General features: G+C 36.2%; 1 protein-coding gene across 2 annotated transcripts; it reads left to right on the forward strand.

The window, feature by feature from the left end:
* The first annotated feature begins 21,142 nt into the window (after positions 1-21,142).
* On the forward strand, positions 21,143-23,671 carry LOC149554652 (uncharacterized protein At1g01500-like). 2 transcript variants are annotated; one of them, XM_089828714.1, is made up of 2 exons: positions 21,143-21,393; positions 22,159-23,671. In XM_089828714.1, the coding sequence occupies exon 2, from the start codon at positions 22,663-22,665 to the stop codon at positions 23,554-23,556; it is 894 nt and encodes a 297-aa protein (XP_089684840.1). In that variant the 5' UTR covers positions 21,143-21,393; positions 22,159-22,662; the 3' UTR covers positions 23,557-23,671. The 2 variants fall into 2 exon arrangements, with proteins under 2 accessions (XP_089684840.1, XP_089684841.1); XM_089828715.1 differs by having other exon boundaries at positions 21,232-21,968.
* The last annotated feature ends 755 nt before the right edge of the window (positions 23,672-24,426 follow it).

Raw genomic sequence — 24,426 nt, forward strand, 5'->3', positions numbered from 1 at the left:
CAAAAATGTTTTTCCCAAATTTCTCCTCAATGGATGCAATCAGCTGATTTTTTAATTCCGTGGCTTGTCAATTCCACCTTTTTAAAAATAAATAGATTGTTAGATCAATAACTTTAATATATTACAATAAATAGAAGAAAAGAAAAATTATGTAGCAATGATATGAAACTACGTAACTTTTATGTATGGTGGGTCCAAACAGTATCAATGTCATATGAAAAAGATGTTCAAAGAAAGCATTATTACCTACAAAAACATAAAAGATTTATCAATCCAAAATGAGTAATGTAAAAGTAAACTAAATTTACACTTTAAATAATATCAATTTTCAAGCACCTGGAAGCTTTCGTTCTCTTAATGAAAACATAGTTTTTTTATTTAGCAACAATGTACTTTCATACGAACCAGTACTAATCACACGAACTACTCCAAGAAATGGATCGGCTTCAATAGTACTACTCTCTGTTGCTCTATCAATTGAAACATCATAACAATTAAATGACAATTTTAGTATTGCTCTCTGTTGGTCTACCTCCCTGCCTATGTCCATGTCTCTCTATGCGTGGCTATATATATGTGTGTGTATGTATGTATGCCTGGTGTGTGTATGCATGTGTTTGTGTGTATGCAAGCTTCTGTAGACATCATTTAAGCACTAATGTGTCACTTCGTTGTTCATCAATTTGTAGAAAGACATTACAAAATATAGCACATTACAAAATATAGCAAAACAAAGTTTTAACAGTTCTACTGGGCATAGACAATGATGTTTGCATGGTCCTTGTTGTCAACAATGTAGCCGACAATAGTGGACCACCACCCGAAGGAAGAGTCTGCACTTCATCATGAGCTGAAGAATAGAATATTGTTAGCAAAGACATTTGCAATGGATAAAGATCAAATGGGATACTAGCGAGAAACGTCAACAAGAAAAAAGGTAAGTGTTATAATGTTGATCAAAACAAACAAAGTGTTACTTACACGAAGGTACTGTGAAACAACCCTGACCATGTTCAGCATGTGATGTCGTAACTGGCACATATGTCTATACAAGAACACATAAAATTAGAGATCATGATCCATAAGATACTATAAAATATTAATATCTATTGAACTTCTATTACTGCTTTAGTCGAATTACTGCTTACTTTCAAAGATTGGATTCTACAGTCCAATTCTATTCTCAGTGCCTCTTTCTCCTCACTTCTGTCACCCTTGATGATACTTTGAACAAACTCATCAATGTATCTTTGTGTAATTTGTTGGGTGATGAATACAGGGTCAGTACTAAGGCCAATGTCATGTAGATATGACACCCGTATTTCAGATTGCATTTGATCAATGATCATTGTAGCTTTTTCCTATCATTTGTGACATCAAATATTCGTATACTTTCATCAAAATAACTCCAAAAATATAAAGAAAAGAACATAATAATAGGACATTTGTTTCTATATTAACATTAAAATTTACAATAATTAATGTTTACCTCTATTGAAGGTGTCTGACATGGTGCATCCATATCGTCGTGTGAAAAAAATTAGTAAGTCTTAGAAATCAGCAGCGAAATTAAAGTAATAGACTTACCAAAAAATATATTAATAATAAAGTAGATTGTATATGTAAATCATTTGTCTTAAGTTAAAAATTTAGCGTAACTAATGTTTATATCTAAAAAAATATTTGACATGTTCTACTTAATGTTTATATGTGCACATATGGTTTGGAAAGAAATATTTGGTCATACAAGACCCCATCATAGTTGACATTGATCGTACCTAAAGATTTCATTGATCATCATGATTTTCATCCATGTCATCATCATCATCATCATCACCATCATCGTACTCATCACTTTGATCGTCGTCGTCACCACCACCATCTTCATCACCATCATCATCCTCTTGATCACTATCATCATCATGACCATCATCGCCATGATCATCACCATCTTCGTCACCATGATCATGCTCGTCATCAGTATCATCATCATCATTATCACCATTATCGTTAGCATGACCAAAATCATCACCATTTTCTTCTTCTTCATCACTGGGTAACTGGCGTTCCTGATAATCATTTACTTCCTCTTGTGCTTCTTCAATATCTTCTTCTTCAATCACATTATACTTTACCGGCCTTCCTCTTGGGTCATGTCTAACAAAAAATGACCAACCTGGTTTATTTGGAACACCAAAGTAAAACACTTGCTCGCATTGACTTGGAAGAACATAGGGCTCATCTCCGACTGGCTCAAATGACCTTGTATTAATCATAGTAAATCCACTGTCGTGTTCAATAATAGTCCTATCGAGATCATTTCAATTCAGTTGTAACCTAAACCATTTGATGACAAATAGAACTATTTTGAATGAATTAAAGTCGCACTCAAGTATATCATCCAAAATGCCATAGTATCAATTTTTAGATTGTTGAGGATGTATGTCAGTTCTAGATGAAATATTGGTGACCGCGAAGACAACACTATCCCAGAATCACACGTTTTCTTCGTTTCATCTAACTTTATTGTGTGAAATTTATAGCCATGGTAGTACATAGCTTTGTGGTGTTTGACCTGCAATTATTCAAACATGTCAAGAATCTTCTCATTGATCTGTGAGTTGATATTAAACTTATGTCTCATGATTAGTAATCTTATGCATACCTTTGTATCTCTTAAGCCATATATTAGATCAAGTACCATTGGCATAACATTGGAATCTCCATTACAATGAGCTTCTTTAACCAACGATGCAACACCATCCCATGTTAATGAGTGACCATTTTCTTGAGACTATTCAATCCACACTATCATCCAATCAAGATTGTTTGCAATATACAAGTGTAGTGCATCCCACTCACGACGAACTATAAAGAAGACAATTACACCAGTTAGAAACAACTTATATATATTGATGATGGATAAGAATTGTTAAATTACAAAAAAAAACTTATAATTACCTCTCACCCTCCTCAATCTACCTTTCCCCGTCAGGTACTCCCCTTTGAATTTGTCATTACAGTTGGGATCCCAAATGTGATCTAGATGGATACCTGTTGCAAAATTTGAAAGATATTCATTGATATACACCATGGTCTAGTATATCATATATCCCTCTATCATAGAACCCTCAAGATGTGCTCTTTGTTGAACCAAGCCCTTCATAAATTTCAAATGCCTCTCAACCATCCACATTGATCTAACTTGTACAGGTCCACACAATTCAATCTCCTCAACTTGATGTATGAGGTAGTGTTTTTGAGCATTGAAAAACGTTGGAGGTAAACACTTTTGCATTTCACACATAAGCTGTGGAATTTTTCTCTTCCAATATTTTATATCTTTTTTATCAATTTTTTTAGATGATAACTACCTAAATGAGATTCAACACGCAAAAACACATAGAGGAGATTTCAAATAAAATTATACAATAGATTTCAGATAAAAAGTTACAAATCTAAGAAAAAACACTCTTCTAATCTCATGTATTTTCTAAGATCATATATAACTTGTTTAATACTGTTGTCAAATTGTTGTGGAAGGGATAGAGGTAGGATGAACTGCAATCATTAAAAAATGTTCATTTCAATATATTATTAAATAATGTAACTGGTACTACATTCAATCTTACAAATATACTGTAAATAGAAAACATGACTTACTTTGAGAAAGGTATGCCAATCATGTGTCTTCAACCCTGGCCCAAAATCACCTTTCTTTGATAGAAGAGTGCTTATATTTGCAACAAATCCTGTTGGAAATTTTGTTTTTTTTATGACTTCTTTTAATGCATCACTTTGTTGCTCCGTTAATAACCAATGAAGGGCACTTGTATTTATGCTATCTCCATTCCTATTTAATTCAATGAAAACTTTTAGTGCATGATTAGATTCATGAATGTTAGTGCAAATTTTAGCGATTTGTTCTCTATCACGCCTTCTATCCAACATTTTTCATAGTGTCTCTATTACATTCTTTCCAATATGCATAGCATCAAACAAATGCACGATTGGGAGATCCTTGTAGTATGGTAACCTACTAAATTGAGTAGGATAACTTTTCATTCCTCTAGGAAGTTGGTCATTGATGCCTTGATGACCTTCACGAGCATCAGTTATAGCATTAGTAAATATAAGACAATATCAAAATACAAATTGTAAACTTTGGATGACAAATTGGACATTACCTTGACGATTTAGTCGATCGTATTCCAACTTCCATAAATGAGGTGTCATTCTTCGTGGCCTTGATGATGTCTCTTCTTTCCCATTGAAAAGATGTTTTTCGGCAATTCGATACCTATGATTATTGTGGAGAAAGTGTCTAAACTCATCAAACACCTACTTTCCTAAACTTCTCGAATGATGACATTTCATCTTCGGACCACAAACCAGACATGCAAATTTTCTCTTTGTCTGAAGACCTAAAAGATCATGTATAATTAGATCATGTACAATTATCATGCACAACTTAAGCATTCGATAGTAATGTGTAAGCACTATAATAGACCAAAAATATGTGATCTTAACAATATAACATACCGCAAAAATGAGTTAGCCCAGGGGCATCATGTATTGTCCATACAAGCATTGCATGGAATTGAAATTGTCGATGCCCTATCGGTCTAGAGATGTCATACATAGTGATGCCATTCCATAACTTCAACAACTCGTCAATTAGGGGCTCAATATACATGTTCATATCTTTAACTTGGTATTTACCTAGCAATTGAATGAACATAAACATTACGTAATTATTATAACCAGTTTCATGCACTATTTATAAATTAATTTAAATAACTATAAAAAATAAAATAAAACCTGGCACAATCATTGACAACATTATGTGCTCCCTCTTTATGGACATCCAAGGAGGAATGTGGTTGTTAATAACAAAAATAGGCCATACTAAGTAAACAGATCTCATATCTCCATATGGATTGACACTATCCACCGCCAATGAAAGTTTTAGATTATGAGGTTCTTCTTTAAAGTGTGACCATGTTTCTTCTATCTCTTTAAATGCAAAACCATCGGCAGGCATTTGCATAATGTCATCTTGACTTCTATTGCGTGCATGGTAATCCATAAATTGTGCCAAGCTAGCACACCTGAATAACCGTTCTAGACGTGAAATAATGGGAATGTACCGAAAAACCTTGTGAGACACTTTTTTTGTTATTTGATCCGACCGATATCTACTAACATGACAATCAGGACATTCTATTGCAAATTCATGTTGTTTATGATATAGAATGTGATCATTGGGACATGCATGTATTGTCTGATACTTCATTCCAATTTGATCCATAATGTTAGATAATTCTCGATACAAACGAAGCAAAATGTTTGATGGTGGTAACAAAAACTCACTAATCAACCTACAACAACAAATATGCATTGTTAATATAATGAATAGTAATTGTATGCTAACATTGAAGATAACAAAAATGACATACCTTAGTATACGTGACATTGCTACATTGGATATGCTATTCATAACCTTTAAGTTCACCAACAACACTATAACCGACAATAGGGTTATTTGGGAGCCTGGGTATAAGGGCTCATGTGCCTTCTCAAGTAAAGGTATATCAAGACCATCTTCATCATTATTATCAGATTCACTAGTACCATCATTGTGAGCCTCTTCATCACTTGCCCCAATACCATCTTCTTCAATCATGTCCTCTGGCACATTATCATCTTCTTCCATGGGAATGTTATCCTCAGCTTGGATATTCACACCTCCATGTTCTTCCAGTAAGAAATCCACATTCAGCAATGGACAAAAATCATGGCCCCTTTCAACATGACCATATTACCTACAATGACTCTGGGCTATTGTGATTAGAATTCTTGGATTCTTTAAACCCTTACACTTTTTGCAAGGACAATAACATTTATCAGGTTTTCTTCGGAACTAAGCCCAAAATGCAACCATTGTCTCATTATTTTCTTCTAGATTCATATTGTCAGGCGTGGTCTTTCTTCACAGGAAAATATACCTACAAATAAATTGGACATGTTGTGATTAATGTTTATATCTGCACATATGGTTTTTGTTAATTAATGTTTTCAAATGTAACTAAAATGATTACAAACATATCAAAAAGGACCTTCACAGGGTCTTATTACATCAATTGTTCTAACATGGTCATGTTGGTTATCTTGAGACCTTAATGTCTTCTCATGCCTTCAACCTTGACCTTGATGCTCCTGCATCATTCTCCCAAGGATCAAGGAAAGTTGGATCATCATGGAATTGAGTAGGCAGACCTTCTAGGAAGTTGCAATACTTCAACCTTGTAAGTGTCGCGTCAATGCAATGGGTACTAAAAAAACAATTTAAGTTGATGAGAAATGGTTGTTATGAATTCAAATTGTAAGCGTCACCTCAATGCATTGGGTATTAAACAAACAATTCAAGCTGATGAGTATGGGTTTTTATGAACCACAACTCATGAAATATGCATTAAGTCCATACCTGTTGTTTACAATGAGTATGGGTTTTTTTTTCTAAGAACATACCTGTTGTTTACAGTCAGTAAGTTTCTATATCCTCTAACAAATTTGAAGCAATGAGCCAAAGTCACACGGTTGAAGATGATCATGGTCCCCTCAAAGCGCCATCATTTGATAAATTGTTGCATTGAAATATGATCTAGAAAGGGCCTTTCCACATAGTATGTTGGCACTATTTGGCAATCATCGATCATGTGGTTATTGCAAAGAGGCTAAGGACCAAACATGGAATCATGGAGATAGTGCGCGGATGTACAAGGAAAATTTGTTGCTCTTTAGCTACTAATCTTGCTTTATGCTTGTCAATTAAAACATTATTTTAAAACTTGATCTTAATACTTTTTATAATCAATGGCTTTCTTTCGAATGTCTATCTCTCGACTCTACACATTTTTTCATTTTTCTTTCCTTCTTGCTTCATCATAAATACTTGGTTCACAAGTGCTTATGTTGTTCTTCTTGCTAAGATTATGAAGTGGACAATGACTTTCAATCTAGATAATCAAATGTTTGGCTCAACTTTTTTGGGTAAGTGTGATGATATGTAGTGCACTATAAATTTTATCTTCAATGAAAAGGATTAGCACCTCTAATTTTCAAATGGCGATCAACTAGAACTAGCTGACAATCTAACTTAAAAAATACATTTTATGCCAAATTCCAATCACAGTTAAAGACATTTAGCTATTGAAAAATGGAAAGATTATGTCTTATTTCAAATATGCAATAAAATGGGCAAGAAATGTGGAAGAACGTTAAGTTTTTATACACCAAAACATGAGTAAAATTGTATAAACTGAATGTATTTTTAAAAATAATGCCAATTCCCTTCAAAAGAAATATTTTGCATGCAACTTACTTGCTAAAGATATTTCAAGTTCAACAACTCTTTAATCATAGGATCCACAATAGTTGGAAGCTTTGACCTGTCTGTCAGTTGTGGCTTGGCCTGCAGCAACAAAAAATTCTTAGTACATGCATCTCAACATTAAAAAATACATCGAGCAATTTAGGTCAGTTACAGTTTGTAAATTAGCTGGCATTTGTTTCTTCTTTAACATATTTGACAATCAAGTACAATTAATAGGAATACAAGAGCAAAACTTGGAATTCTACTAATGTCATCAATGTTAATCTTGGGTACTAGTACAAAGCTAGTAAGAAATCTGCAGTTGTACCAACCAAGATATTTACAAGACTTGATCACAAAAGGTTCATTTAGCACAAAACAACTTCAAAAATATTGTATATATACACTCTTTGAAGAGTAATAGGTTTAGTTCTCATATTATATGTGTAAATCTAATACAATGCTTGCTTCTTTATGCATTGTGTGGGTGTTCATAATGTTAGCAAAAAATATAGCAACGTGGAAAGATGCTTAATGAATAGATTCCTCTAATACCAATGTGTGTTGTCCCCGGCTTGAATTTGTTAAAGAAATTAGGATCAGATTTAATACCTTCTTAAATCATATGAATACCCTTAATGTAATGGATCCACTAACTTGTATCTTCTTGATGATGTGATTAATCAATTTTTCTTGCAGGTTTTGCATATATAGTTTGATTGCTAGAACTATAAGTATCTTCTTGAAATCACTTCAATATTGTTTTCTGCATTTTCCAATCGGCAGCGATCTTGATATTATATATAAGATGCTATGTGGGTGAAGCCATGTAGGGACATGGCCCTACATGGGGCATGTCAGAAAGATATGATTATATTCTACTAAAATTTTGCAGTAAAATAAGTCTTTAATGTCATGGAGTTTAAAGCACATCTGCAACATGAAGATTATGGTAAATATGATTATGACAAAGAAATATCTCCATGTGCGAAACAAGTCTTATGTTGAAGGCAATATGTGGTGCATCAGATATGGATGAATGGAATCTGCTTGCCACATTCACGTGGAAGAGGAGCAAAGATTCTACACAGCAATGAAGACATCAAATATAAATATACAACATAGATATAAGATGGTATGTAATCTGAGAAATGACATGGATTGAAAAGTAGGGTCCACTATTAGAGATGAAATATGCAGTGATAAAATAAGACAAATTGTTAAGCTAGAGATAAAATAATCATGTTGTACTATGATAGCATTTCTGATATAGCACAAGTTTATTAATAAGAAAATGATGCACCAAAATAGCAAGTCCTTCATGTCATAACATCACTAATAGTTGTGTCATTAAAATTCTAGATCATACCTAAAGCGAAGTCACAAGAAAAATTAACAAAAAGCACTAATTTATTGATGCACTATAATCTAGCTTTGTCAATGTCAGTATTATCTCTTTCAAAGGTTTCAAAAATTTTGAATATCTTTAAGAAAAAGGACCCATGCCAGATCGTGAAACTCTAAGAGTCCCCGTATAATCCCTGTCTCTTACAAGTTTAAGAAACTCAACCTATATATCATAACTAGTAGTCTAAAAATATCATGATTGTGAACATAGAAATAATTGACCATCCTTTTATATCAAATATACTAAAAATTATAATCAATGAGAACATCTCAATACTTTCTTTAGTTGAAATAGAAACACAAGATTTTCCTCAAAGAAGTTTGAATTCCACTGCTTGATATTTTTAACAACCATAACAAATATGCCTTTATTTACCAGTTCTTGCATCTCCAATACAAATTCAATTTTATCAGCATAATTGTAATTCAAAATACCCTAAATAAAATATCAAAAAGAATTGAGGGTAAGTATCTAAGAAAACATGATCTCCTTAAGGGAAAATTGATCTTTTTTTGCTCACATGTACGTGATCAAGAGTCTTACTACTGATTCTAGAAAGAAGTTGATTATGATCTCTATGTGTTTGGCAGAATCCACCATTAAATTTCCTTGTGATTCACTCTCATTATATCTCCCTTTCCGCCTAGGATGATTTTCTAGATGTACTCCTAATTTATCAGTATGACAAGTCTTGTCGGAGCTGCAAGCTTCACTACCATGAACATGTTCGATTGGAGATCTCAATTCAACATCTTAATCATGCTTATGTGAGAAATTTAATGGGAGTTCATACATCACCATGTCATTTGAAATGGTTTTAATAACTACCTACTCTTATCCACTCCTAATGTTAATAGTAGAAAATTCCTTTGAGCATGTATTATCTGGATTGGTATCATCTGTAATTAGCTTCAATGATCTACTTGTGAGAGAGATGTCTAAACCTGTCAACAAAAGTCATAGATTATGACAATTTGAAGTAATATCTTGCTGAGGATAAATTATGTATTTCAATAATTATTAGTGTCTCAAAACTAACAAAAGACACCCTTTGAAAATGCATCTTGCATTTTCCTGAATCCATAAGTGACCTTATATGAGGGAAAAATTATACTAGAATGTACAAGGCCTCTATATACACAATATTCTTGAACCGGGTCATCAAGCATTCACATGTTCAGCTTCATTCAACTAAGTTCATTCTATGAGAAGAAATACACAAGAAAATAAATTCATTCAAAAAACCTGTGACAACTTATCATGACAGACAAAATGGAGATGATACCTTCCATTTGGAAAATAAGTAAATATCTCCAAGGAAATACCAAATTCAAACTCATGCTCAAGTTGCATGTGTCAACATTCCCCATTGACCTTAGTCGCAAGGCTAACTAACTTATCAAGAGTGTGTATCCCACAAATGAAATTGGTATAAATGTTACAACCACCATATTTTGAGGGCATGGAAATTTAATCATCACTATCCTATGTAGTACACTTAATTTCATATGTTGGAATCATTTTGTGACTTGTACACATGATAGTCCAATAGTTTTTAATGTCATCTTCATCACAATTTTTCCATGATATTCTAATAGTTGCAGGTGGCATCTTCGTCACAATTTTTTCATGATAGTTTTGTTGGTCTGAATTTTTGCATAATCAAATTCCTTTGTCCAAGGTATAGAAGAATTCATATTGGGATCCACCTATGGTGAATAGGGTTTCTAGCCAAGTCATATTTTTTAGGTCTTTGAAGCAATTTTTTGTCGAAACCCTAGGTCTTGTTTTCTTTTAATTTTTTCGGGCGCAAAACTAAAAATATGCGAAGATTCCCATCCTTTTCAAACTTTTTGTGCCCTGAGTCACATCTTTTCTTTTGTGTTTCTGACCGCCCGATCCCTAAAAGATCTATGGAAATCGATATCTCACTATGAAAAGATACAAGTGTTTTACCCTTAGCGACATAGCGACCACCAGTAAGTTGAAAAGCGGTACTGTCAAGTGGAAATACGGTGATTAGAGATTGTATTGTTTCAAAGATATTTCATCACATTTATAACAGACATGTTAGAACTTGAAAAGGAATTACAACATTGAGGTACAAAAGGCGTCAACAGAAATCTTAGCTTTTTCGATTAGTCGCTTTGTCGCTATCAGAGAAATTGGGCACTTCGTCGTTAGCGACATGACGCCTTCACCAAAAATAATGGCTGTTAGTCACTTTTAAATTTTTCGATGATCGTAAGTTTTTTTTGCATGGTGCACGTGTTTTTTTATTATGTGTCAGATGCATTAATGAGGGTAGTTATGACTTCACTCGCCTTTATCTTTCCGACCCTGAATTTTGATGAGTCACTAGAAATCGCTATGTCGCTATTGAAGAATTGGTGTCTCTCGCCGTTAGCGACATAGCGCCCAGACAGAAAGTAATACTATGGCAAATTTTCAAAGTAAGTGGGTCCCAAAAAGTACTCCATCAGATATCAATTATAAAGCTTTGGAACACGCTGGCATCTAACGGGCTACACGTATATGCCAAGAAAAGAAAAGACACCGAGATTCGCTATGTCGCTATCAGGAACTTGTTCTTCTCGTCATTAGCGACATAGTGCCCGACCGAGAAATAAACAAATATGGGCCTCAAGCAGCATGGTAATATAGCCAGGTCTTCAAAAATTTGAATCCAAATGCCAGCAGGGCAGGATTTCATCACGTCATTAATGATTGGACCCATGCCCTATTCACAAAATATATGAAACACTATGATCGTCAGATCTATCTCAGATCCATGATCGTCGCTATCTCGCTATGGTGAGTTGCACGAAGGTTACGAATAGCGACATGGTGACAAGGGGCCCACCATATTTCTTTTGAGCAATGCATCAAATGTCATCCACATGATCAAATCAGGATCAATGATGGGCACTATCTCGCTATGGCAAGGTGCTTACTCTTTATGTATAGCGAGATAGCGCCTAAGTGACACATGTCCTCAGAGTTTTGTGGGTCCAGTTTAGAGGCGTCAACAATGAAGGAAAGGTACACATGGAAAATTTTCATTGGGTTGACTACTAGCTTGTCAAGAGGAACATGAGTCGTCTTTGCTTGCATCCCTAGATCATAGGATTTTTCATAAATCCACGGTGTAAATTTGAATATAGAAGGTGATGCCACCCTATGCATTTATGAGAGATGAAAGCTTTATGAGTGAAGAAAAATAGAGTATAACACAGAAGATTTTCTTTATTCCATCGTACTCTAACAAAGATTCAGAGCATTTTTAAGCAGAAACAGTTGTTGAGAAGACCGTGCTGGATTCGGTAAGATTGTGAAGCAGTTTGTTCGCAGAAAGATTGCAGTAACACTGAGAAGAACTAGAGCGAAATTCAAAGTAAGTACTTGCATTATAATCCTTCTGCTGTTTCAATTCCTTCGAGAGTTAATTAAAATGGCTCCAAAATAGAAAGCATTTTCTGGTCAAGAGAACTATTTGGATAGGAATGTCCATGATGATTTGCTTGAACTGCTCCCTTCTTCCATTGTTGAAACTGTAGAAGTTAAGAGGCTAACTTCATTAAACCCTAGGCTGAAAATAACAGATGGGCTGTATGACAAGGGAAACTAGGTTAGGGATGCAACAACTTCACAGACTGGTCTTGTTTTATTCAAAAAATGGTTTTTAAAGAGGAACCTTTTTGCCCCACATGCCAACATCTGGAATTTTGGTCTAGGGAAATCGGTGGTTCCTAGTGTTTTCATGGATTATGATCTTTTGGAAGCTGTAGCTAAGAATTACGACCAAGCCCTTAGGGTAGTGAGGAGAACTGATGGTGAAATCTTGATTACAATCAGCGTAGAGGAGATTAGGGAAGTTTTCAGTTTAGGGCCTGTCACTGATTATCATGTGCCCATTGATTTGAAAGGGTTAAAAAATGAGTATATGTCTAAGAGAGATGCAGTTAGGCAAGGAGCGCTAAGTGCACACATTGGTAGAATTGGAACACTGCCAGCAATAATAGCATCCTTTAGGGAGCCTTTCAAAAGGGCATACTTCAATTCTAGGGCTATAGAAATATATAGGTTCTTGTTTAAAGTTTTTGGGAGAGATGAAGAAGAGTTCATGCTTGTGGATTTTATGTATATGATTACTTAGATTTTCTCTTTTGGTGTGGATATAATTTTTGATTTTGCTTCTTACTTAGCTAAGGAGATTCACATTGGACTGATTGGAATTGGTAAGGGTAAGATGGAACAAACTTTTGGCCATTATTCTCTATGAATGCACATGTTCTTATTCAAGGGAGTAACATATTTTAGTAAAAAAATGGAATTAGACAGAGAAGAGAGTGGGGAAGCATTACTAGTTCAATTGTGGAGTGCATATATGACTTAGGATGCAGAGAATGCCAGTTTTGTCAAGTTTGATAGTTATTTCGCTTCAAAGCTGAGATGTCTCCTATTAAGGGACAATCCCAAAATCCCCAAAGAATAATGAATCTCATTAGGCCTATGGACAACCCAAGTGGTTTGAAAATTTCACATAATTGGGGAGATGTCATTCCATATTCTGTTTCTACTGTATTTAGAATATATGGTTTTAAAGAAAGCCCTCACATACTACCCTACCAAGTGCCTTTGAAGGTAGGAGTTGCTGAGATATTGTGGCAATTGGGAGGAGTGGAGGAAACCCTTCTATTGAAAAGATAAAAGGGGTCAATTTTTCCTACTTGCATAGTGGCTCATCATTTTGTAATAAAAAAATGAGGTTGGCTTTCTCTGCACAAGATTTTGAATCCTTATAAGATGGCCACTTCCCATCCTCATTTTTGTGATTCTGATGGATTTTATCATTTGGCTCTGAGGCAGAGAATTAAGCTTGGTAAAATTGAGCATGAATTTTATTTTCCTAAAGACTTAATAAGGAATGAGTACTCCTTGTAGGAGCAAGAGACTAGGAAATAAAAGTGGAAAGTCTTTTCTAAAATTTTGGATTTCATTCATTGTTTTGATCCAGATTATAGTCCTTTGGACGATGCAGTTACAAATGTAGATAAGATGAGAAAATTTATGAATAATTTTTCTAAAATAATCGAGGCAATGAATGAAAAGAAGCAATTCTTTATTAGGTTCTGCCCAGATAAGGCTAGGGAAGTAATGGGAAGATTGGGTTTTACTCCCAATATAAGGGTAGGTCAATTAACTGTCCAAAAAAGGCCGAGATATACTATTGTTCAAAATAAAAAGAATACAGTGGACAAAGGCAAACAAATAATTGATTCCACTAGTAGAGTTTTGGAAGAGAGGCCTACTGAGCCCTCCCCTAAGAGGAGGAAAATAATAAGAGAGGAGGATTCTTATGTTGAGAAGTATTCACCTTCACAGACCCCTTTGAGAACCGGGGAGGAGCAACTCACTATTGAGCAAATTGAACAAATTGGATCACAAGGGGCAATTTTTGTCACTCAAGCAGAGATCGATGAAGGGAACCCCAAGGAACCTCCTGTGCCAAGCCTCGAGCTGACTGTAGCTGATTTTAAGGGAAGGGAATTGGAACCTATTTTGGAACAAGCCAGCCAACAATTTTTGTCAGATGACAATTTTGTAAGGTCTAGGGCTTTCCATCAATTTGCTTGGAGGGAAAACATCCACAATTTTGAGAAAAGATGTAAGAAAATGAAAACAAAGCATCCAGAAATGGATGAAGCCTCCATCCAAAACCAAATAAAGGAGCAAATGATGCAAGAATTCCAGAACATTACCCCTGAGGAGGGAAGGAAAATGGTAAAAACTTCTAACATACTATTGTTGCCTAATTGGGATATTGCAGATGCATTGATTTTCAACTCTATTTCTAATAGACTGGAGTTACAAAACCCAAATAAAAAGGAATTTGCAGGGACTACTTTTAGTGATGATCAAGCTGCTCTTGTTATGTGGTCATTAAGAAGAGGATCCAGGATTGTATTAGCACAACCTGATGGTTCAGGACTGATAGGGAATATTATTGTGAGGAGAGTTGTTGATACCTCACATGTACAGGCAGCCCACATGAATGTGGATTATTCTCAGTTTGCCTTGGCTACTGCTAAAAGGGAGGAAAAGGAAATGTTTGAATTACAAAGTAAATATGAGGCAGTTGTGGATGCCTACAATAAAGAGGTAAAAAGGAGAGTTGAGCTTGAAAACAAGCTATTGGGAAAATCCACCAGGCCTAAAATAACATACCCTCGCCCCTCTGTTGAACCTTTCAAATCTACCCCCCTCATTGAAATACCAGACACACCCCAAGGGCCACAATATTACACTGCTGAGGATTTTAAAGAAGAAAAGAGTAAACTGTGGGCCTTACATGTAGAGCTAGAATCTAAATATGAAGATAAACTAAAAACAACTCTTACATATCTAGGAGACAAGGTTGAATGGCCACTAATCCATGATCAATTGGCCAGGGTGATTAACATCTGGGAGGAGTTAAAAGTAGATGATGAGGATCTAAAGCTTATTGTGAACAAATGGGTGAGAAGGGAGAAAGCAATAACCTTCTTGTGTCTATCTATTATAAATAATTCTCGTGATCAGATTGATAAAACTTTTGACATTGTTTCTGATCTTGCTGATTTTGATAGCAAAAGGATACATTTACAGAAGATAATAATAGGCTACTTAGACAAATATAAGAGCCAAAAATTCAATTTATTTCTTCATGCCCTAGATAAGAAAAATAGTTTGAAAAACAAAGAGGAATGGGCGAAGGAACTTGATGATTTATTCTGTTTAAGAATGAATCAAGTCATAAATGAAACAGGGCATGCACGGTGGGCCACCACAATAGAAGAAATGGTGAAAGCCAAAATATTCTTTGATTCTTTAAAACAAGAATTTGTTGATATTGATAATGAGACTGATTATATAATAAAGAAACAGAAGGATATTTTGCAATTCAATTGGCTAGATGACACATTATTTGACAGGTGGATGGCAGAAATGGCTTCTATTAAATAGTTTGATGTAGATGAAACTGACAGTGATGAGGTGCAGGGTGAGGAAGTCCAAATCATTGATACCATCACTACTCAAACCCAATCAGAAGAAGAAGACAAGAAAAACCTGTCACTTTTAATTGTAGAACCGGGACCACAAGATGCCAATACAATTAAAGAAAAGGAAAAGGTAGAAGTTGTCCTTACCATGCAGAGTGAAGGTGGTGGAAGCCTACAGGTGGAGGTTAATGTGCCCTCGTCAGAACAAGCTTCATCGTTGGCTAATTTAGCAGTTACATATGAAGATAAATCATATCAATAGCCAACTCAGCAACATCAGAACATGTAATAGAAGCCGACCCACCGAAAGGAATGATTTGATTTCGATATCTTCTGTTACCCATAGTTTTGTCATTTTGTGATAGGAGTATGTAGATATTCTTTGTAAAAGACACCTGTTAGTTTCTCTTAGCCTGAAGCTTGTTGCATTTCACACTATATAAGTGAAATTCCAGGGCAAGAGAAAAGGTCCGAATTCTATTTGCTAAGTGATACACTTAGTCTGTTTTTGGTCCACCATTTTTGAGCAAAAATTCGTGATGTATTTTCTCTGTCAGATCTTGAGAATACATGAATATAGAATGATCTGTGTTTCTTTCTGAAGGTCATTCTGAGTCTATTGTAAATTGTATACAATTTTCAAGGAAAATGAATACAAATTATGAACTATCCCCATATCAGTTCTTTCTGAACTTTGTCTCCTTTTGATTACTTGGTTATCTTGATGTTGTATAAGTAAAGGATCGTGCAATTGAATGCAGTTCAATTAGGTTGTATATCTGTTTATCATGTCTGTTAATTCAATGGATTAAGTAAAAGCTTTGATGAATTTGATAAGGTTGCTGTAGTAGTGGAAAGGATTTTGAATGACGATTTCTGATAAGAATTGCTGATAAAATTTGTTGTAAGGCAACAAATTAGATCTAGAGATTTATAGTAGACTCTGAACCCCAATGGATTAGGCATTGATCAAATTTAATCCAGCTGAAAGAGAAATGTGTCACACATGATTGTCAAAATGCAAAATTATAATCAACTTTACTTTTATTTCCTGTAGATCTTCAAAGTTGGCCTCTACTTGTTTGCATGGAATGTTTTAGCTTTAGTTAGCCATTATTGCTGAGAACATCTGTAGACCTATAGAGGATTTTTGGCCATATCTGTTATATGGGATGTGTTTATTAAAGTATCAAGAATTGTACATGTATTGGAGAATTTGAGATGAGAATCAGAATGAAACTAAGATAATTCTCATACAGTTTTCCCAGTCTTGTATCATCCCTGGGTATACCCACCCTAGTTTTGCAGAGCCAAAAGAGTAGAAAACCACCCTTGGTTTTGTAGAAGTTGGGCCCAAATGGTGTGCACATACAATTGATAATAAGAATTGGCTAGTCTTTAGACTATGTGAGTATTGTCATCTTGGTATTAAGCATTTTGTTGCTTAGTAGTTTTAAAACACCAACAAGTTTGTTATTCATCCAAATGGAAACCCTTGTAGGAAGACTTAATTGCAATGCAACAATTAAATGTAATGTTGAAATATAGGAGAGAGATTCTTTTGGTTGAACTAGAAGATAAATCATCTTCTAACAAAATGACAAAGACTTTCGGTGAAGGATCCAAAGTACATCAATTCAATTATAGTCTAGTAAATTTAGGTGCCATCTTCATCATAAGTTTTTGAAGATAGTCCAATATTTGTAGGTGTCATCTTCATCAAAAAATTTCCATGATAGTCTATTAGCTTGAGGAGTCATCTCCATCACAAGTTTCCCATGGCATACTTGTAGTTAGAGGTGCATTGAAGACCTTTTATCACTACATGAGCTAGTAGTAGATAGTGATTATTCATTATCATCATCATCATCTAACATAGAATCACATGAATATCATGTTTTATAGCCCACATGGCCTAGGTATTGAGGGTACAACTCCAAACACTAAACACACCAGATTTCAAATTATTATCTTTATGTGTTGATGTTTAAGTTGAATGTTCTAGAGTTGAAGAGAGAAACACACTCAATTTTTTTTCTTTTTTTTCTTTTTTTGAATATGAAACTGTTGTCTAAATGATACAATATAATTATGTATTATTAAAGCAAAAATACAAGAAAAATATGATACCAACACAACTATATTTATAAAACAAAAAAATTGTCATTATTATTTTTTGTAAGCTTTTACAACTACAGCTTCTGCATATACATTTCCTTTCTTTTCTTTCATTACTATAACAAAAAGTATAATAGTTGTTACAATAGACCAACATTCCAAATGATAAATTTGCATCTACACACTTTCAATAAAATGAAACAACAAGTACATTACATTCTTTTTGCAACTAGACTTTTTTTAACACTTATCATCAAAACATCACTAAGAAAAAACACTTGAGCGGAGACTCTTCCATTTATATTACACAACAATGGCTGAACTTTGGCATAAAAAATAATAATGATAGTAATAGTATTCACTTCCATCTTCAATATTATCATAAAAACCTACAACAAAAATACACATTTACCTATGGAAATATGCTCGAAGAGAAATCCCTCTCCTCGACCACCAGAGATGCAGGTGTGATTGGAGGTCGTGAATGGAAGAGCTTTTGAAGTCGACCACATCAGGAAGAATGAAAGAAAGACAATATCAAGAGTTTTGAACTACTATTCCGCCCCCCCATATTGATGCAAATGCAGGGCCCCCTTTCATATTATTCCCAGGTCTAGCAGCCGTCATTAATCAAGTGGGTGGAGAAACCCTGAAACGAAACTGGGCTCAGAGAAAACCATGCGAAAATGCTCCAAAAACGTCAAATGAAACCGGGCACGAAAGACGTAATTGGGCAAATTTTTTTTAATTTTACGAATGTATAAGCTCTGTGTTGGTCAAAATTTCGACCAACACAGGTCTTATATGTAAAAAAATGAAATTTTTGCCTTTACATTTCGACCACCCTAAATTTATTTAGTTGATGGTCAAAATTTTTGGTTGAAAAATGATGTTAAATGTTGTAGTGAGGCCTTGGCCTTCTTTCCACTCGAAAGCAAGGGCTTGCTCTATGTGCCAAATGGATCATTCATGCCATTACTAGAGATGAAGCCTAGAAAGTTTTGGTTCGACATTGCATCTCTTCTGGCATTCTTGCCAACAGATCTGCATGGAAGGGGATTGGCTTTCAAACCCTTTTTTATCATGTGGGAACCTATTCACATACATGGCTCTTTTGTTATCAAGAACATCTCGAAAGCTTGGGAACTTGTCAAGCCTTGGCTTCATTGGTCTAGTGATGGGTTCCGGGATGGACTCCCTTTGAATCAACAAAACATATGGCGGTCTCCTTTGTTTGCCACCTAGGGTATCCCTTGGGCCAAGATTTTAAAAAAAAATTTATTAGAGGGGTAAACGCTTTGACTTGGAGCTATGAGTCAGTGAGGCCACAAACGAGGGACCTCATCCCCATTAGATTTGAACCTTGATGGCAAGGATAACAACTCAACAACTTAACCATCACAACATGCCACTATTGGCACCTTGGGCCAAGACTCAAGGTGCTTGTGCTATGCAATTTTTATAACGTGGCATCAAGACCCCTAATGACCTCTTTTCTAGGGTCACTATGAGCCTCAGATCATGGGAAGATATGCAAGTTCAGTTTCGTCTTGCTCGTTCAGATCAGTAGACTTTCAATATATTGGTTGCTGCAATTCCATATCATCTACTTCATAAGGTGGGTATTCAGTCTCTTTGTTCTTGGTGGACTGACTGGAAATGGTATCTGGGTACTCCCTTCACCAGCTATAAGCCTAGCTTGGGATATCGCTGGCTTCCTCCCCATCTACCAATGGTGGATACTCTCAATCAATGCTGGCATTTGTAGTCTTCTCTCTCTCATTGGAGAAAGTGTTTTAACACTATTTGGAATGCCATTACGGAATCCAAGATTGCTCACTTTGCTTGGTGTTTGGTTTTTCAAGGTCTTCCCTTTAGGCCTCGACTCAAACATATTGGGTTCTGGATCCTTGATGCCCTTTTTGCGGGCAACCAGAGACGTTTTTGCATCTCTTTTGGTTTTGTAGACATGCTCAACAGTATTGGCACTGGATTCATGATTTTTTTCAGCCCTTTCGACCAGATCCCATTTCTTACCATGTGGTTATTTTGGGTGATTCCCCCAGGTTTCCCAAGAAGTTTACCCAAATCTGGCATACCTTCATGATGGAGAATTTGTTTACTTTATGGAAAAATAAGAATGTTGTTATTTTCACTCATAGTTTTCTCGACATAAATGTCACTATGTACATTAAAGCATGCATTTGTAATAATGTAATGATGCAAATTTAGGTACAAGTCAACAAGATGGCTCTGGAGGTGGCCCACCTCCAAGAGCTACTTAACCATTAGGGTAATGCTCCCAATACGATTGCCAGAGTTTCACCTGATGTCTTTGCTGACGCTACTCCGCCCAAGGGCTACCACTAGGGGTGCAGCTCCTCAAGTCACCGCTCGCACATGCCTCACTCACAGGCTTCTGTGGCGGTGGAGGTTGGGGTTGCTGCTCGATTTCTTCGCCCCACGGTGGCACAAGGTGGTCTCTGGGCTCGATGGCTCCCCCAACTAGTGCTCGGCGTATTGTACCTGGTAAATGGCTTGTTCGCCTGGATCTTGCCATCTTGCCCCCATGGGTTGATAACGAGGATGAAGCTCAAGCCCCTGACGATGCTGCTAATGGCTGGACTATTCCCAGTCCGATTGCTAATCCCAGGGATGACTATGGATTCCGATCGAGATGAATCACCACCCTTGGCCGGCACTGCTTTGGCAACCTGAGGATGTTTCTTATTAGTTTTCTTTGATGAATAGTTGTTAATTCCGACTGAAGCCGTGTGAACTCTTGAGGGGTGATCTTGTATCCCCCGCCCCTTTTTTTGTGAATTGAACTGAATATATTAATTATTAATAAAAAATGACTATTCATCAAAAAAAAAAAGCGACGTGGACTAATAAATACTATCAGAAATACCAAATTTCTACAAGCCATCATAATTGTTAACATAGATTTATAGATTTAATTGTGTGTTTTTTACATCAACATTTCTGATCACGCTAGGTAGAATGAATAGTAAGAAAAAGAGATGCATAACAGAAAGAGTTGATTTTAATACTGACCACATTACATTGTTGGAAAATAATCAAAAACAGAACCACGTAGGCTCACTTCTTCCACCTCAGATGCACCCCTTGCCACGTGTTTGCATTACCTGGCAACTTCCGCGTCGTGGAAACTGCGAGGGAAGAAAACAACAACTTGCATATTCAACGGCAATCCGTGTGCGGCGGCTGGAATTCTTTGCCAAGATGATATTCCATGTACAATGAATATCTCCTTCATTTGCCGTGGGCGTGGTCTGCCGTGGTTTTCGCAATGGATATCTCCTCGTTTGCCGTGGGCGTCGTGTGGTATTCACAATGAATATCTCCTCTTTTGACAATGAGTATAGCCTTTCTGATCTCACAGCCTCCCTAGATGGTCGTGTTTGGTCGATTCCGGTGTGGAAAAGGTAAGCGGAGATTTTTCTTCTTATTCTTGCAATTATTGATGTGAATTATGATCAAAACTTAAAAGTACTCTGTTTTGGCCCAAGGTGGAAGAGTTTTAAGCTTTTAAATGCACGCAGTAAAAGCTGCAATTAAGAATGAACGAAATACTGGAAATATATAGGGATTTTCAGGCTTTTCTGCTTCAAAAGCTAAATTGTCCGTTTACAGAAGAAATTTCTACATCGTTTTATAGATATGCAGTGAATTTTGATGGTCTTTACAGTGGATGGATTTTGAGGTTTAGGCAACTTTTAGCCAGATTTACAGGTCTGTCGATTGCAACTGCAAGGGCTTTGCATTTAGAGTAGTCGACGTGTAAAGATTGATGACATAGGATCCACCAGAGCATCAACCAGGGTTTTGTCACAGTGTGCGCAATTTGCTGGCATTTTGCGTTGTCTGTAGTTTAAATTGGCTTTTTCAGCCGTGTCCTTTGATCTTCAAGCAAGCGGGAAAAAATACAGTGGATTGTGTCCGGTTTTTGGCTGGAATATCAATGAATGTCACGCTCATTCTGGACAAGCGTCAGTCCAAGGTTAGGACAAACCAAAGCTGTTTTCGCCGCCTGGAATTGTTATTATAAGAGACAAATTTTTCATTAGCAAGCCTATCTCGCAACCGCGTGTATTTAAACGTATTAGGTCTGGAGGCTTTAGGTGTAAAGATTCATGAGCTGTAAAGATATTCGACTCTTACAAAGATTCTTCTTCTGTGTGCATTTGCAGAGTTGTCTTCGGATATTTGCGACATCTGTGCATCTTCGCTGTGAATATGGTGAAAACAGAGCCTGGAGCACACCGCATGCCTGAGCTGTTTCGTGAGATCTAATTTAGCTTAGATCTTGAAGCGCGAAAGAGGTCGCGAGCTCGAATCTCACCATTTGCTATTTAAAGTTCTCGGATATTGTGAAACATATTCTGCATGTATTGCATAAGAAGGCCGAAAGTACAAAGAAATACTGAAACCCCTGGGTCTTCAAGGGTGAAAGATAGCCAGTTCCACTGCTGCATTTTCTGTCCTTTTTCAAGCTAGAGATTTTCAGATGCTGTGACGAGTATGCACTAGGTCTAGCAAAGGAAGACCTGGATTTCAAAGTCTTGCCGCATTTTTTGTCACTGAGGTCGCGACACTGCCTAAAATTTTCTGCAAAGGTTGCAAGATCGAAACTCACCTGAGCAATTCAAAGCCCTCGGATGCTTCTGTGAGGCAAAACCTTCTCTCCCTAAAAGATGTGTCAGTTATCAGCGCGGCCATTTTCCAGCACTCCTCTGTACGCCAGAGCATCAAGCAACAGCAATCAGCAGCTATGGTTCGACATGAAAGTATTCTACATCAGACTGGCCGCATCGATGCTGAAGAATCTCCCTGCTCCCGAATCTCTCACCGTTCATTGCTTACCTCGCCACAGCAATCGAATGGCGCTGGAGATCAATGGCCGGCGAATCCACCCTTCCTGTAGCGCATTCCTAACCCTAGAAAGAAGCCGCGCGGACGAAAAATCACCCGATGAAGTCGCCTATGTCTCCACCGACTCAATCCGCGTAACCGGCAATCTCTGCTTCCAAGTCTTCCTCCGCGACGAGCTTCTCATCTCCGGAACGCTGGAGAAAAAAGCATCGGATCAAGCAATAACAATGGCAGAAGACATGAATGAAAAAATCTGGTCTTTGCAGTGCAGCTGCAAGCTTGAATACACATCAAAGTGGCCGTTTCAGACGCTCTCCGTCCCATCCCTGGACGTCTTCCTCGCCGGCCGGATGTCAGGGTATCCATTAATTTTAACGCAGAGCCTGCAAATGATCCCAAGGAAAAAACGGCAACGCCATGGCAGCTCTCTCGACGTTATTCCCGAGGGCAACGAAACAGAGAATGAAGATTTGACAGAGACTCGTTCGGATTCCGACCACGATTGGGACGAGTGCTCCTGTTCAGATACTTCGTCGTCTGGTTTTTTTGACAGTAGCTCCGAGAGCAACAATGGCGGACTTGAGTTCGAGCCCGAGGAGGAGGAGGAGGACTCCTGGTTTAACTCGGGTTTCGGGTTTGGCCTTGGCCTTGGCCTTGGCATGTTGGGGGTGGGGCTCCTAGTGAATTCTAAGGGCATGCGAAGGCGTCTTTTGTAAAAATCTAGTGAGGATAATTTTGTAGAATGATTACAATCATAAAATGCCAAGAAAGCAAAAATGTCCTTGAACAACACATTAGTGAGAATAAATTCAAAGAATTTTTCTCCCTTTATATTGTTTTCTTGTGTAATATGGGTAAATATGCAAAATGTTATAAAAATGTTTAAAACAATGGCGTGGATTTAAGTCAACAATGAACATGAATTTTTTTAAATCTATTTATTTTTAGATTCAAATGTGTTAGATTTTTTTAATCAATAATTCAAATTACAGTCCAATATATTATAAGGGTATCTAAGACAATTTTTTATTTAATTTTTATCTTTAACATTTAGACAATGGATTATTGAGTGTGATCTTAAATGTTAATGCAAAAATCTCATTCAATAGAATCGACAAGCATCTAGATTATATTGCATGTTTTGTGGAACTTAGTGTTTATAATAATAATTTTTTACTGTTAGCACAAGGGAAAAGACATGGCTTGTACTAAGTTAATAAATAATTAGATATAAATAAGCTAAGATTGGAAACAACAAATGCTAAACTGATTATGATGTTAGGTAAACATTCAATGTATAGGTTTGGTCCAAATCATCATAGAAACATGATACTACCAATAAGTAAAAGTGTGTTAAGAGTTTAGTATAAATTGGGATTGGAAATAAAACAACAAATGCCAAACTAAATGTGATATGTAGGGTATGTATCCAATGCATAGAATTTGATTTGACCCAAGTTATTATAGAAATATGATAATACTAATAAGTGAAAGTGTTAAGAATGTGATAAAAGTTGGGATTGGAAATAATCAATGTCAAATTCCATGTGATATGTTGGGTAAGTATTTATTATTTTGCCCAAATC

This window comes from Cupressus sempervirens, chromosome 5 (assembly GCF_028749045.1).
Source record: "Cupressus sempervirens isolate cs-2001-9-10 chromosome 5, ASM2874904v1, whole genome shotgun sequence".
Taxonomy (NCBI): domain Eukaryota; kingdom Viridiplantae; phylum Streptophyta; class Pinopsida; order Cupressales; family Cupressaceae; genus Cupressus; species Cupressus sempervirens.

What these genes read in the sequence shown, in the direction of transcription:
- LOC149554652 (XM_089828714.1), top strand. Translation starts at nt 22,663, where the DNA reads ATGTGTCAGTTATCAGCGCGGCCATTTTCCAGCACTCCTCTGTACGCC.